This window comes from Carassius auratus, unplaced genomic scaffold (assembly GCF_003368295.1).
Source record: "Carassius auratus strain Wakin unplaced genomic scaffold, ASM336829v1 scaf_tig00017721, whole genome shotgun sequence".
Classification (NCBI taxonomy): domain Eukaryota; kingdom Metazoa; phylum Chordata; class Actinopteri; order Cypriniformes; family Cyprinidae; genus Carassius; species Carassius auratus.
Window position 1 is genome coordinate 389,441 of NW_020524808.1, and position 14,899 is coordinate 404,339.

Here is a 14,899-nt window from a genome sequence, read left to right on the forward strand (position 1 = left end):
AATACATTTAAATAGCAAAATAATTATGAAACAAGATCAATTTATGAAACAGCAAGAAATATAAATATGAGGTTGTGTGGATAAATATTGATATTGATTGTAATTTGCGATCACTTGATTGTAATTTGCGATCACTGTGTTAGAATGCAATTTGTTTTATACTTTTTGGATGCATAAAGATAAAATAGAAAAACAATTAATGTAAAAGATAACATTATTATGATTTTATATTTTATAAAAGTATTGTAATACATTTGCTCACAGAGTTTTGTCATGTGATTTCAGAATATTATATAATATTCAGTTGCCTGGAAACATGTTATTTTGAGTTCAACAGAATTAAATAAAACATGCAGGTTTGAAGTGAAGGTGAGTAAATAACATTTAAAAAAATCTGTCTTGAGTGAAGTATTTCTTTTAATCATCCGAGTCAGTAAAAAAATGAGTGCAGATTTGTTGACCCCATGAACTGAAGATTGACTCTGTGATGATTGGTGATTGCATGCTCTGGTAAAAACAGTTTTCATGGTAAATAAGCATTTGAGAGTTTTTGGACTAAGCTGAAACCACATCAACTAGAATCTTGCACGCAAATGGAAATCTCTGATTGATTAAAGATGTAAGTGTGTTAGCATCACTTTTGAACTCCGCTTCGCCACTCATTCACTCTACTTATTAATATTTCTTCGTCTCTGTGTTCCTCTGCGATGCTCTGATCATTTGCAGAGCTTTTAAGTCCCACGTCATGAATGCAAGGCGACAGGCAATGACTAGCACTATGATCAATCACAAAAAAATCTAATTATGCTAAGCTAAGTACTTTGAGAGTGAACATGAGGAGAGAGAGAGGTTTATTTTATATGGGTCTAATATCAGAAATCTTACTTTGTAGTTGTGCATTTTGAGAAATCACCTAAAGGGAAAGACTGACAGATTAAGTTTTGAACTCACAATGTACGTTTAACAGTGCCAAATCCCCACACAAGGCCCTATGGGAGTCTCTAACCACAGGCAGTGTCACATTTAGCACCTGGAATCTGAATTTATCGCCCTCTGCAGTGGAAATGCTCTAAATTCAAATTCAATTACAGTTTAAACTCTTTGGAAGAAAGGCAAGCTTGGATGAGTGGGTAACTGTAACTTCATATCAGTGTTTGTGTGAGTATAAATTACAAACTAGCTCAGAGACCAAGCGGTTCTCAGCATTAGTCTATTTCATGGCTGTGGGTTTGGTTTATTGGTAAGGACATTTTAAAATTAGTCAAACTATACCGCATGTATTTGTATATAATAGAAATCTTTTGTAACATTGTCTTTACTGTCACTTTCGATTAATTGAATGCATCCTTGCTGAATAAAGCAATAATAAATAAATAAAAAAATTGAACTTTTGAACAGTAGTTATGTAGTATTTACACTATATTAGGCTATTTGTTATATGATAAAATGATTTTATCATTATACTTTGTTCCCAACCCACCTCAATGCTCATGATGTAGTACCAAGTTTATCAGAGCTGAGTTTAGATGCATGCATACAGCATCATGCCCTGTGCGGGATCATCTATCCGTTTTAAAAACCTCTCTTTGTACCTGACCATTCCTCTGCAAGCAGTGAACCAGAGCGGCTCTTGCCTGTCCAGGAAATTGATTTAATCTCTTCCAGCTGATGCCAACCATCTTTGTCTTCCTCTTTCGTTCTGTTCTTTCTTCTTCTTCTTCTTTCTCTTTCTTTTCGATCTCCGTTTATTGCCTGCTCTTTGCCCCCTACCAATCTCAGTCTCTCTCTTTTCCTCCTCAGCATGGCAGAGAGGCAAGTGCCAATTCTTCCGAGTAATTTGTGAGCTGGGCGGATGATGGGATTGGTGGATGGCAGCACCTGGCACTGTTTTGCATTGTCAGACAAATAATCTATGATTTATCACTCCAGAGATGAGCAGAGAGTGGAGGAAGACACAGAACAGAAAGAGTGGTATGAATTAAAGTGGAGAAATGAACAAAAACCTGACAGTAATAGCAACATTTTGCTGGTAGAGAAGTAAAATTCTGTGTGTGTGTTTATAATATGCATATAAAGGATGATTATTATTATAATGTTTTTGGGTGTAGGAGTTCTTTTGGTGCTAGAAGTTGTCCATGTGTATGTTATCCTAATTTAAAGAGGTTTCTCTCTAAATTCTCTCCAAGTGTCAGGACCTAAAGGTCAAAATGGGGCCAGACACAATTTTTTTTTTAATAGAGGTATTAGAAAAACCTCCAATTGTTTTTGGGTTGTTCGCCCTTTCTTGTTGAGATATAATTTTCTCTACAGTGCTCCTCTCCGCAAAGAAACACTGGCCTCCATCTCTCTCTCTCATTGCCCAGTCTCCTCTCACCCTCTCTTTAAAATAGAGACAGAGATTAAATCGATTTTTCAGTGTCATCAAATCCATGGCTCAGCTCTTTGGCTTTGACGAAGGGAAGTGTTTATACAAGTCCGTTCTGAAGTCATGAAATAATACGGCATCAGCTGCAGGACGGGAGAAAAACTGAGAAAACAAGTGTAAGAATGAACATAAGACCAGTGTCAAGGATTACCCGTGTCATAATATATATTTACTTAAATTACTTGTACATATAAAATTAAAGTTTAAAGTCTGAAAATATCCTATTGAGTTAGTGTTAAAATATTGAGCATACAAAATCTAACCACCAATGCTAAATCCACTGCAATAATTGCTTGCTGGTTTGTTATTGGTTCTCTTTCTTGCATTTATTTGAATATTCAATTCTAACTTTCCATCTTCTGAATCAGCTATAGTTTGCCTTTTACTGTAATGATGGTGTCACAATATATAGTTCTGATTCAACCTGACAGAAAACAAGATTTATTTAGTGTTATAATGGTAACTGGGACATTCACCACTATTATTTTTCTGCCTCATGAGTACTATTTTCAGTGCATTTCTGTGTTTTTTCAATACAATGCAAATTTAGTTGAATGTGCTGCTTATTTGGATAACCTGTGATGGTTTACACAATAATCAACCTCAGAGGAGAAGTGTGATGCTGTGTGTCAGCTTCCAGAATATTTTTATCATGTCATGTTTTTGATGTTCTGATATGGCCACATGCCACTTTAGCTGCCATTTTCCTGTGCCATTAGTCTTGCGGTCCTCAGACCTGACGGTTATTTCTGCTGCAGAGAATGACGGGGTGGAGGCTCTTAGAACAACACTGGAGAACATCAGAAAGATGGGTGGATTGAAAAAGGTGCAAATTGTAAGAACAGAGATGGAAGCAAAGATAGAGAAATTGAGCATAGTGTCTTTGCACAGAATTCTGGGTAATTGCTCTTTCAAGAGTGACACACACACAAAAACTTCAGCGCTTCTGGAGGATGACTTTATCGACTATCATTGTGTAGCGATCTGTTATACATCCTCTCAGGGCTTGTGTGTGTGTAAGAGAGAGTGCATTTACTTTGATGGAATGACATTTTATCTCATATTTTACTCTAATTGCGTGTTGAATGAATCAGGGTTCATTTTAGTTGGACTTGCTTTTAAAAGATTCTTTGTTTAACTGTCTGTTTAGAATGGCAATTCAATCCATCTTTTTTCCTTCTCTCTTGCTCTCCACCTCCCAGATCAAGTATTCACAGACCTCTTGACATTTTTCCCCCCAAAATAATTTGCCTCCGTTCATTTGGTTTAGTGTAAAAGTGTACATTGAATTACCACAATATTGTGTAGAATTAGGATTAGGAATATATTTTTTACATTTAGTCATTTGCAGACGCTTTTTATGCTAAGTTTTCTAGTTGATAGCAATACCAATTCAATTTCACAATTCTCAGTACAAGTACCACTGAAACGAATATTCTATAGAGCACAACATTAAATTCTTTTTTCATAGAAAATTTATTTTTTACATGAAAACTTTTCAAAACAGATTTACAATATGATAAATGGCTTGACACATTTTTCCATAATCTTGTGTAAATCTCAATTTGTAATAGTTGATTACGTCATGCACGATGATTCATGGAACAAGTGGTTCATTCCTTTATAAAATAAAGTACAAACTCTTGCATCCTTGACTTGATATCAGATTTTCACGTACACTGGGGCTGTCATGATATTAGATTTTTCATATCACGGTTATTTTGGCCATATGAATTCACAATATCAATATACTGTGATATCTATAGAAACCTTGGGGGTAAAGATATCAGTCAAATAATTTTTTACTTTGAGTTTTTCTTTTTCACCCAACTAACATAAGGATACTGATAAATCCAGGGCACAAGACTCTGGCTTTTTCCATCTTCTTTGCAGCTCCTATGAAATAACGAGAGAAAATACTGTCAAGTTCAACAGCATGATGAATAAGTATTAATGGTAACACTTTACAATAAGATGTCATTTGCTAACATTAATGTATTAACTAACATGAATGAACAATGAACGATACATTTATTACACAATTTATTAATCTTTGTTAATGTTGATAAAAATCAAGTCATTCATTGTTCATGTTAGTTCACAGTGCGTTAATGTTTACAAACACTTTTAATTTTAATAATGCATAAGTATATGTTGACATTAACATAAACTAAGATTAAGTATTGCTGCAGAAATAATGTTCATTATTGTTATTGTTATAAGTTATCTAATGTAATTAACTTATGTTAACCTTAATGAACCTTAATGAAGAATGACCACAGATGAAGCATTAAGTGCATGGCACTGCGACCAATTTGACATTTTGCAAGGTTAATGTAGCAACGTGGTCACTCACTTTTTCAAGATCAGTTTTAATCATTTAACTGTTAACAGATTATATATATATATATATATATATATATATATATATATATATATATATATATATATATATATATATATATATATATATATATATATATATATATAAAGTGTTACTATGCACAGGCCGTATTGATTGCAAATACAAAAACAAGACGAGTAAAGAATATACAGTACTTATTAAAATAATCACCCTTTACTTAAATATATGAACACAGAAAACCACTGTAAACAGGTTAATATAATGTTTCCCATTCTATGATTAATAAAATAATGGCAACTTACTCTGATGAACACGGCTCTCCTCTGAATAGCCCATAGACAGTAAAAGAAATGGACACAGCGACCCCATTGGAACTCAATTGAGACAAGTGAAGCACATTTTTAGCGTTTTTTAGCACTTCCGTTTCTGACGCGCAGACTCAAACGAAGCTTGACGACGTCAGCAACCTGTCTGACAGATGTAAATCTTCTAAGTGGCTGTGCGTGCAAACTGCCATCGTTAATCTTGCAGAGACGGCGAGCTCGAGCAGGGAGTTCTTTGTCGTGAGTGAGCAGGAGTAAGTATTCTGATTAATTATTTTGTATAGTATTTTAAAATGTAACGCCAGTACGCCATATTAAGTTAATTGCCTGCGACCTTCTCCTCCTGTCTGTACGGTAATGCGACAGAGAGCCGAGTGGTTATGACGCAATCGTTAGCCTATTTTTTACAAAAACTGTTTATACGGGGCCATAATGTAACATAGAAGGTAATGGAGCCCTTTATACATTGTCGTGTAACTTTAGAAATAAATAATGGACAAACAGATTCTTTAAACGCCTCAGATGTAAAGTTATTCGCTGTCAAAGTGACGCCAAAATGAATGGGAGTCAATGGGAATGCTAACGCAAGTGAAGTTCTGCTAAAAGATGGCAGCCCCCACCCGACTTCAACTTCCGGTCGAGTTCCTTGCCCCCTGGAATAGCCGCGAGCGCTGTGTCTTCTTCTTGTGTGATAGGTGTCAGAGTTAAGGCACAATACTGCCACCTGGGAGCTCAACTAGGTACTGGTGCCAGAGTATTTACATGTGGTGTTATCATGAGAAAACTGTTCATTTTAAATATTGCAGTTATCGTTAATACCGACTGGTATATTGTCACACACTAAATTAACATGATACCGATAATTGTTGCTTTGAATATCATGGTTATCATCCGGTATATCGCGACACCCCAATGTACACATGGAATTCTTACATGAAACTAAAAAAGACTGATATTCTTACATCTTTTTTTCCCTTCTGTAACTTAAAAGTGGTTCTATATTGTACTTGGAACTGGTATTGTTATATTTCTGGTCTGCTCTGAAGATATTTCTTTTCTGCTCTTATTTTTTTCTCCAGCTCTCTTACTCTCTTGCTTTCATTGTTAGGTGATGAATATTACCATGAAGTACACAACTGAGCATGTTTATCAAATAAAAGCACCAGACAAACCACAAAAGCTTGAGCAGTTTGAGCCCTGCATGATCTGTGGACACACATACGCATTAACTTCAAATTCAGTCTGCCCCCACCGTGACCCTGAGCTGTAATAGTGAGATGTGACTACTTAATGCTGCTTGAGCTCTTGGGTGTGCGTGTGTGTGTGTGTGTGTGTGTGTGTGTGCGATGGTACTCTTTTCACCATGACAACATTACACAGACACAGCTCATAAAAGTGTCAGAAGCGTCCAGCAGATGCAGAAAACCATTAATCACAACAGAGAGTAAAGAGGGCAAAATATAGAGAAGGGATTGTTGAAGAAAGTCCAGATTATAAAAAGAAGAATAAGAAGAGGAAAAAGATAGGGAGACTAACAAGAGAGACTCACTTCTTTGTTTTCCCGTTTTCACATAATTATGTGAAATAAGTGCTCTCTCTTCAGATAAGTGTAATTGTGGCTAGAGCAGGGGAAGAATCATAGCAAATGCCACAGCCATTACAAAACCTACAAAAACAATCACAATTGTTCACTGCACCTATACTTCAGCCTTCTGTTTCTCACACTGCAGGTGTCTCTTGGTTGTGATGAGGTGTTGGTGAATGGGAAAGAGAAGAATGGGCATATCTCTATTCAAGTGAACTTTACCTACCTCTATTTGACCAGCCAATTAGAGCTCACCGTCTGGGTGCCACGGTTACCGCTACAGATTGACGTCTCTGATGCCGAACTCAGCCAAGTTAAAGGATGGAGGGTCCCCATCATCACCAACAAGAGGTGTGTGTCTTAGACAGAGATAAGTGTGTGTGCGTGTGTGTGTGAGAGAGAGAGAGCTGACATGAGGAGAAGTACGCACTTTTTTTTCAGCCTCAGAGATCTAGAACCATCCCTCTCATTTTCCTGTTGTACATTGTGTATGGCTGTTTTTCTTTCACAGCACAATCCTGCTCGTTGGCCTTCAGTCTGTTTGCTGGGCCCATTTTTCAATTTGGCCAATTTCTGTCTCTGCCTGTAACAACAAATCCACTGTTACCACCAGGAACCACACACGCACACACACACACACACACATTCTCCCTCACTTACACCCCACGCAATGCTTACCCCTAGATGAACAGGAAATTTGAAGTAATCACAGTTTCAGAGAGAAAAATAAAATGTTGAAATAAATACAAACCAAACAGAAAAAAGCTGACTTTTTTATAATAATAAAAGGCAAGGGAAAAACATCAAAAAGAAGAAAAGAACAGAAAAGAAAAGAAAGGATAAGAAAATTTGATAATTGCTGGAGATCAGACTCTTTTCATTGGCTCTAATCAGTCAGATGTCCAGCTGCAATGAAATATACAAGATTGGTTTACCATAAATGTTTATAATTGCTTTCATCTTGGCCCTCAGTATAACATTTGAAGAAATAAGCTAAAATATGCTTTCTATCATTTGCCCCACTTTCATTCTGTTCCAAACCTGAATGACTTTCTCCTCTGTAGATGTTTACAGTGCTCTTTTCCACACAGTGAAAGAATGCTCCAAAGAAGAATTAACAAACAAAACAAAAAAATTACAAAAAAAATAGAATGTTTATTATGCAAGACTGAAAATGAGATATGAGAACAACAGCAGATTTTCAATAAATAATTATTTAAATTCTCTCACACAAAGCTGGCATATAGCGTACAGGCCATTTGGACTACTATTCTGGTACTTTTATGTTGTTTTTCCTCCACGTTTTTGGAGCTTGACAACCCCTGTCCCAGTTCACTTTTATGGAAAAGCCCATGTTAGAATGAGTTTCATGTTAGAAAGCAGGCCATACAGGTTTGAAACAACATTAGTAAATGATGACATAATTATTATATTTGATTGAACAATCCCTTTAAAGCACAAAATGGTATTATTATTTTTACTTTGTATTTCATTATTCTTACAATCATTATTATCATACATGTCTTTATTCTTAGAATTTCATTAATAGTTTCTCATTATTTCAACTTAGAAAACAACCCCAGATCAACCCATTTGTGTTGTATTATTAAATATTATGATTATGCATAATGGCATTTCAGTAGCTTTTTATAGTCTTTCTGTCCTTGCACTTCAGGGTCTTATTACATAATAAGACAAAATAATGTCACCACTTTATCATCATACAACAGCTACTAAACATTTTCTTATCTGTGTTCTGTGTTGCCCAGGCCGACACGGGACAGTGAGGATGATGAAGAGGATGAGAGGAAGGGCAGAGGCTGTGCCCTGCAGTATCAGCACGCTCTGGTGCGTGTTCTCACACACTTTGTAGCCGAGCCAGCTGGCCCTGGTGGGGAGCTTGTGCACATGCTAGGTTCTGATTGGTCAGCCGACATCACAGATATGGTCCTGGACTTCCTGAAAGTGGAAGATACAAGCTTTGCACGACTAATTGATGGAAGGGTGCTGGTGGGAAGAGACCCAGGCATCACCAATATACAGGTAAATATCTATCTAATGATCATCTGTATCTGCTTTTATACATTTTGAAGATACATTTTGCTTCTAAAGGTTCTTAAATTGCTTTCAAGATGTACATTTTATCAGTGCAGTATTTGCATTCCCTGGGATGTGATCAAGTCCATTCCTAATTTATTCAAAGCCAGTTTCTTTGACTGCATCTTTTTGGTGAGCAGCTCGGTTTTAAAATAAGTCACTGGAAATATTCGCCCTTCATTGCAAAGATGTTATTGTATCTGAGTGATAGCAAGATTGTTTGTCTACAGGTGTTAAAATCTCAGCTGTGTTAAATGCTCATCCCAAAGTCAAATGTTCTGTTGGGAACCCATTGACTAGAGGCCCCTGTGTGTTTGTTCATTTCCTCTGCATGTGTGTTTTCATGTCTGTCTGTCTCCATTTACACTTCATCATGTTTCACGTGTTGGTCCAACTTTGTTGTGGTTATATACGAGTTTGCATGTGGCTTTGAGTTTGTTTTTATTTTGTGTGGAATTCTCTCCAGTCCTTTTTTCATGATGTTTCTCTCCCTGTCATTTAGACTTCTGCCACCCTTTTTGATTTCCTGCCATTTAAGTTTTTTTTTTTTCATCTTTTCCTCCCCTCAGCTTGGGAATCCTCATAGTGTCACTCAATAGTTTGTGTCCACGGGTAACAGAATATGGTACTCTACAATGACACGTTGATTCTGGGAGCTCTTTGTACACCTGTCATACTGCCTGTCTGTCATAGTATAGCAATTGCTAAGTGTCAGTTTTTATCTCCTTGCCTTTTATAAGGATGAGAGATATTATATAATGGAAAAATGATCAGGAAAAGATTTTCAAATATTTACAGTATATAAATTATTTAAAATGCCTTCAGTGAATTTCATGCAAAGACAGATAGACAGATAGACAGATAGATAGATAGATAGATAGATAGATAGATAGATAGATAGATAGATAGATAGATAGATAGATAGATAGATAGGATGACATATGCATTTATCTGAACGATGTGAAAATTGGCTTTTGTATTTCCCAGGTGATATCCCCTCTTTCTGACTCCATTCTGGCTGAGAAGGCCATCACAGTGGTGGATGATAAAGTGACCATCACTGATCTTGGAGTTCAGTTGGTGGGCTCTTTGAGTCTCTCACTGCAGCCCAGTTCCACCAACAACAGAGCCTTCTACATCACAACCACTGCTCAGGACCTGCTGCACACACCAAAACAGGTGAGAGAGATGAGAAATGACCAACAAAATACTTCATTTGTTACCATAGACCACTATGTATTATGTAAAAAAATGTAATCTAGGTTACATAACATTCTAAAACTAGAAGTTGAGGCTACTGTAGACATTAAGGCTACTGTAAATTGGCTCCAACTGTTCTGGAACTAGAGATTTAGGCCATAGTGAATTGGCTTGAACATTTCCGAAATAAAAGCTGACATTGCTGTAGGGTTGCATGATTAAGCAAAATTAAACTGTAAAGAAGATAAATCGCGATTAGGCAGAAACTGCGAGATTGAGAGATATTAGAGGCAAAGTAGAAACTAAAATATATTAAAAAGTCAGGTAAAGGAACAATCTTCATGTACTAACCTGACTATGCAACATTTTAAACCTGGCTTTGCCATGTACATCTATCAACCGTCCACAGTCTGCCCTTTCAACAGTACAGAGACTATTGTGGAAATAATCCAGTATGCTAACACATTCTGCAAAATGTTCTGGCCTCTGTTTGCTCTATTAACCCATAGCCCCTCACTTGTGGCACCTGTGTTCATTTTGGCAGGCGTTATTGTAACCAAGAAGTGAATAGCTCTAATATCCTACTTTCCCATACAGTGCAGTTTGGAATCATCTGATTAAAGTATCTAAAATAGCGGCTTTCCCTGGCTTCTATCTGAGTTTTCCCACGCACAGGGGCCAAGGTTAACTATGAGTGAATGAGAGTAGGTGGGAAAACACTGCAAGAGTCTCATTTGGAGTTGGAAGTTACGGATATTAAGAAAAAAAATGTTTTGTCTCATTTGTAGAAGCTGCCAAATCAAGGTGGCCACATATCTGGAAGCTGTTCTTGTTCACTGTTTAAGCACTAGAATAGTTTGCCGTTTGCGTTTTCACTCTCTTGAGCATTTGTGATTATATAATCCTATATAATTATAATCCATATCCTATAATTACCTTTCTCTTTCCAATCATATTATTTAGTATTTCTTAAATTACACATGACTACATGTTTAGATAAGCTCAAATTAATGTGCTAATTTTTCTAGTCCTGGTAGATATTTTTGTGTGCTTCTTGAAAATTTGACAAGAAGGTTTTTTTTTTTTTTTTTTGTACTTGTCGTGTGTACAGGAAATCAGCAGTCTAATAAAGAGGTTGATTGGCAAAAAGTATTTTATATACTTTTAAACTACAAAAATACTAAGATTAAATGTATTTAAATACAAAATAGTATTTTGTATTTCAAATACATGTATTTGAAATACTGCCCATCTCTGCTTGTAGTGCTTCTACATTTATCATGGGAAATTTTGAATTTATTAAGAGAAATAACCTTGACAGCCTTGCCATTAGACATCACTGCAGTTCCAGTCGCAGGCAGTTTGTGCTTTGATTCACATGTTCAGGGACTTAAAATGTTTGCAGAGCAGAAACTCTCATTCTTACAAAGTCACACAATGCAGTGCTGTGTACTATAAAAGCCTTCGCTCTCCAAGGACAATGATGCAGTAGCTATATAAATGAGAATGTTTCAAACTAATGAAACTACCAAAAATGTAAATTTACTCAACCTTTTCTCATTCAACCCATAACACAAAAGGAGAAATATTTTTCAGAATTGTACAAGCCAATCTTTGTCCAATTTTTTTTTTTTTTTTTTTTTTTTGTAAAATAATTTTTTGAAGTCATATCTATTAAATGCTTTGGTTTCAGTTCTAAAAACAGGTTTTCAGTTTTTTTTTTTTTTTTTTTTTTTTTGGCAAATTAGACTTAGTAAATTTGGTTCTCAAATTTAGCTCACTGACTGACTGTGCAGAGGTTAAAAGGAGGGAACTCAGGCTTTTCTATGTTATTACACTAAATTAATACTGAGGCTTAGAAAAGGATGCACAACTCATCATAAAAGCAGTTCATATGACTCATCCACTACATTCATTTGCTGAAGTCACTGATTATCTTCTCCTCTCCTCCTGTAATCCTGTGACTAAATCGTTCATTCAAAGTGGTTTTGTAGAATGGATCAAACGAATCAGTGAAAACGCGATTCAAAAGAATGATTCATTCAATAAAGAGCGAGCAGTACAATTCTCCATCAGTTTCTAAGTCATATGAGTTTAAAACAACATGAAAGTGAGGAAACAATGACTTCTCACTACGGGTGAACTTGTCCTTTAAATAATGCTTCTGTTCTTACATTACAGGAAGCCATTATCAGTGCATGGATTCAGTACAGCGATGGCTCTGTGACCCCTCTTGATATCTATGACCCCAAAGATTTTACTTTAACCATCACCTCACTGGATGAGAACGTGGTCTCCACCTATCAAGATCATTCCCAATGCTGGCCCATTATAGTGGCGGAAGGCGAGGGCCAGGGAGCACTACTGCGTGTGGAGATGATGATCTCAGAAACCTGCCAGAAATCCAAGAGGAAGAGCATTTTGGCAATGGGGATAGGAAATGTACAAGTGAAGTTTGGACAGAACGACCTGGAGCAGAGGAGCGGAACTCATAATGAGAACAGTCTGGACAACAGCACAAATGAACAGAGACATAAGGTTCTAGAGCCGGATAAAACAAGTGGAGGAGACAGCTGGAAATACACAAACACCGCAGTAGAACGGGAAGAGTCAGTCCTAAAGAAAGTCAGCACAACCTCAAAGACTCCGCTAACTAGTCGTTCCGGGGGAAACAAACAGAGTGGGGGACAAAACAACAACCCTGTGGACTATACCAGTTTCCCAGCACTGGTGGATCTACCTGGTGGAGCAGAGAGCGACTTGACTCAGGCTCCAAGAGGTCTGTCCGACCTGGAAATTGGCATGTATGCCCTGCTTGGAGTCTTTTGCCTTGCTATCCTCGTCTTCCTCATCAACTGTGTCAGTTTTGCCTTCCGCTTCCGCCACAAACAGCTCCCTGTTCTGGAGCAGGGCAACATGAACCATGCCCACGACTGGGTGTGGCTCGGTAATGAAGCGGACCTGATGGATCATCACGGCAACCACGGGCCACTGGCACACAACGATGAGTGCACGACTGCGATAGATCGCAATGAGGGGTGCGAGGAGAGCAAGTTTCTCCTCAACGGGAGCAGTGTTCAGAAAAGCGGGTCAACACACGGACATGTCATCCCCCACGTTCACTCCGATCCTCGGTCCTGTTTGGGAAACGACCCCAGTGGAAAAATTGAACCCCCTAACAACTCTCCCAGTGCTGCCAAGCGCAAAAGGGTCAAGTTTACTTCCTTCGCCACTGTACTACCGGACGAAGGTGGGCCGTACACCAACTCCATCCTTATTGGTAATGAAGATAACATCAAGTGGGTCTGTCAAGACATGGACCTGGGACAGTCGGCTGAGCTCAGAAGTTACATGGAGAGACTGCAAGACAATCTGTAGGAGCTGGGAAGAAAACAAAAGAAAGGGGAAGTGTGAGGGCGGACACACAAAAACTCACCAGAAATGCCTTTGCACTGTTGGAGGATTGCAGGGAGAGAAGGAGGGAGGAATTGTTAAAGAATCGAAAGTAGATGCAAGTAGGGATTAGAGAGGAATACAATCTTTTGGGAGTTTTGAGTTAAGTGGGAAATTCACGTAAAGGGGAAATGGGTTAAGAGAGACTGGCACGTTCGTACTGGCTCCGCCGAGCGGTCCAGGTGGCGCAAAGTGAGCAGCTGCCAATTGGCTAGCACAGGGACAGAATGCCAGTTACGAACACCCAGAATAAACAAGCCCAAACAAGACCAGTGAGAAAAAAAAAAAAACCTTGACAGCTGTACAGAAAATCACAGTCCATGGAAGTCAATAAACAGGAGTTGTTATCGCTAGTCTATCTGAGTGTTTTGTTTTATTTCGATTAAAATCAAACAAGTCAGAATTATGGACAGATACAACAGATTTTATTTTTTGAGATAATCCCAGGCTTTTTCCAGATTAGTGTGTAACTAGACCAAACCCTGCCTCAGATCCAGGTGTTATTTCTAACCATTCATTTTGTACTCTGTCTCTCCTGTGTGAATACCAAGAGAGCTTGGGTGCAAGAACTTGTGGGATTCCCCCTGGCTGGAATCTGTACCAGCTGTATCTGCACACACACTGTTCAAGGAGTCAAAAAAACACCAAAACACAACAGTCCTCCCTCTCCATCTCTCCACTTGGAGAAAAACAGAAGACATCAATGATGAAAAGCAACAAGAGAATAAAAAGACTCCTCATGCACTGTTCAGTTGATCAAGTGAATGTGAAAAAAAGGCAGTTTGTTCATTTGCACAATAAAAAAAATACAGAAAGTGCTTAGAGTGGCACCTCAGCTGATCTGAGACCGGCCATCTTGACTGTCCATACAGCAACTGATCCAGGCATACAGCCTGAAAGTTTGAAGATGCGATGATAAACACATGACAGACCATCTAGAAATACAAGCCCACAAGAATGAGCTGTGTTTGTTATAAAACCATATGATTGCTGTGATAGAAAAATATACAAGAGTAGATATGGTCTGTTACCCTCCAGTATGGTAAATGTATGAAAGTTTCTCTTTTTATTGAGGCAAAATGTACATCATTTTCCCCCTTTTTACATGGCTGGAGCACCTGCCCATGGTTTTTACATGTCCTATAGGTTTTAAAGCAACTTTATATTTCTGCCTCAATAAAAACCCCAACGTTTACCCGGTTCCTTGAATCCTTGTTGTTTATATTACTGAAGAGTTGTAGGGAAGGACAGATGTGGACACCTTCTCTTTGAAAGCTCAGGTGAAAATATGCTCACAGATGAACAGTGGTAGAATTGAAATGTAGATTGTAAGAATGCAATATTTATTTGTAAGTGTAATATGATAGGATGTAAATAAAATGATTAAAAATTTCTTGTGGACACTGCAAGAAGGCTGTTGCCTACATTTTCACAATCAACACAAGAGTCTT

The 14,899-nt window shown here is 37.7% G+C and overlaps 1 protein-coding gene across 1 annotated transcript in view; it reads left to right on the forward strand.

Moving 5' to 3' along the window:
* The window catches only part of LOC113075831 (transmembrane protein 132C-like), a 198,645-nt gene extending 183,997 nt beyond the window's left edge, over positions 1-14,648 (forward strand). The window contains exons 6-9 of the mRNA XM_026248491.1: positions 6,844-7,049; positions 8,468-8,741; positions 9,783-9,974; positions 12,177-14,648. Of these exons, the coding sequence (XP_026104276.1) occupies positions 6,844-7,049; positions 8,468-8,741; positions 9,783-9,974; positions 12,177-13,373 (1,869 nt within the window). The 3' untranslated portion in view covers positions 13,374-14,648. The remainder of the gene's footprint in view (positions 1-6,843; positions 7,050-8,467; positions 8,742-9,782; positions 9,975-12,176) is intronic.
* The last annotated feature ends 251 nt before the right edge of the window (positions 14,649-14,899 follow it).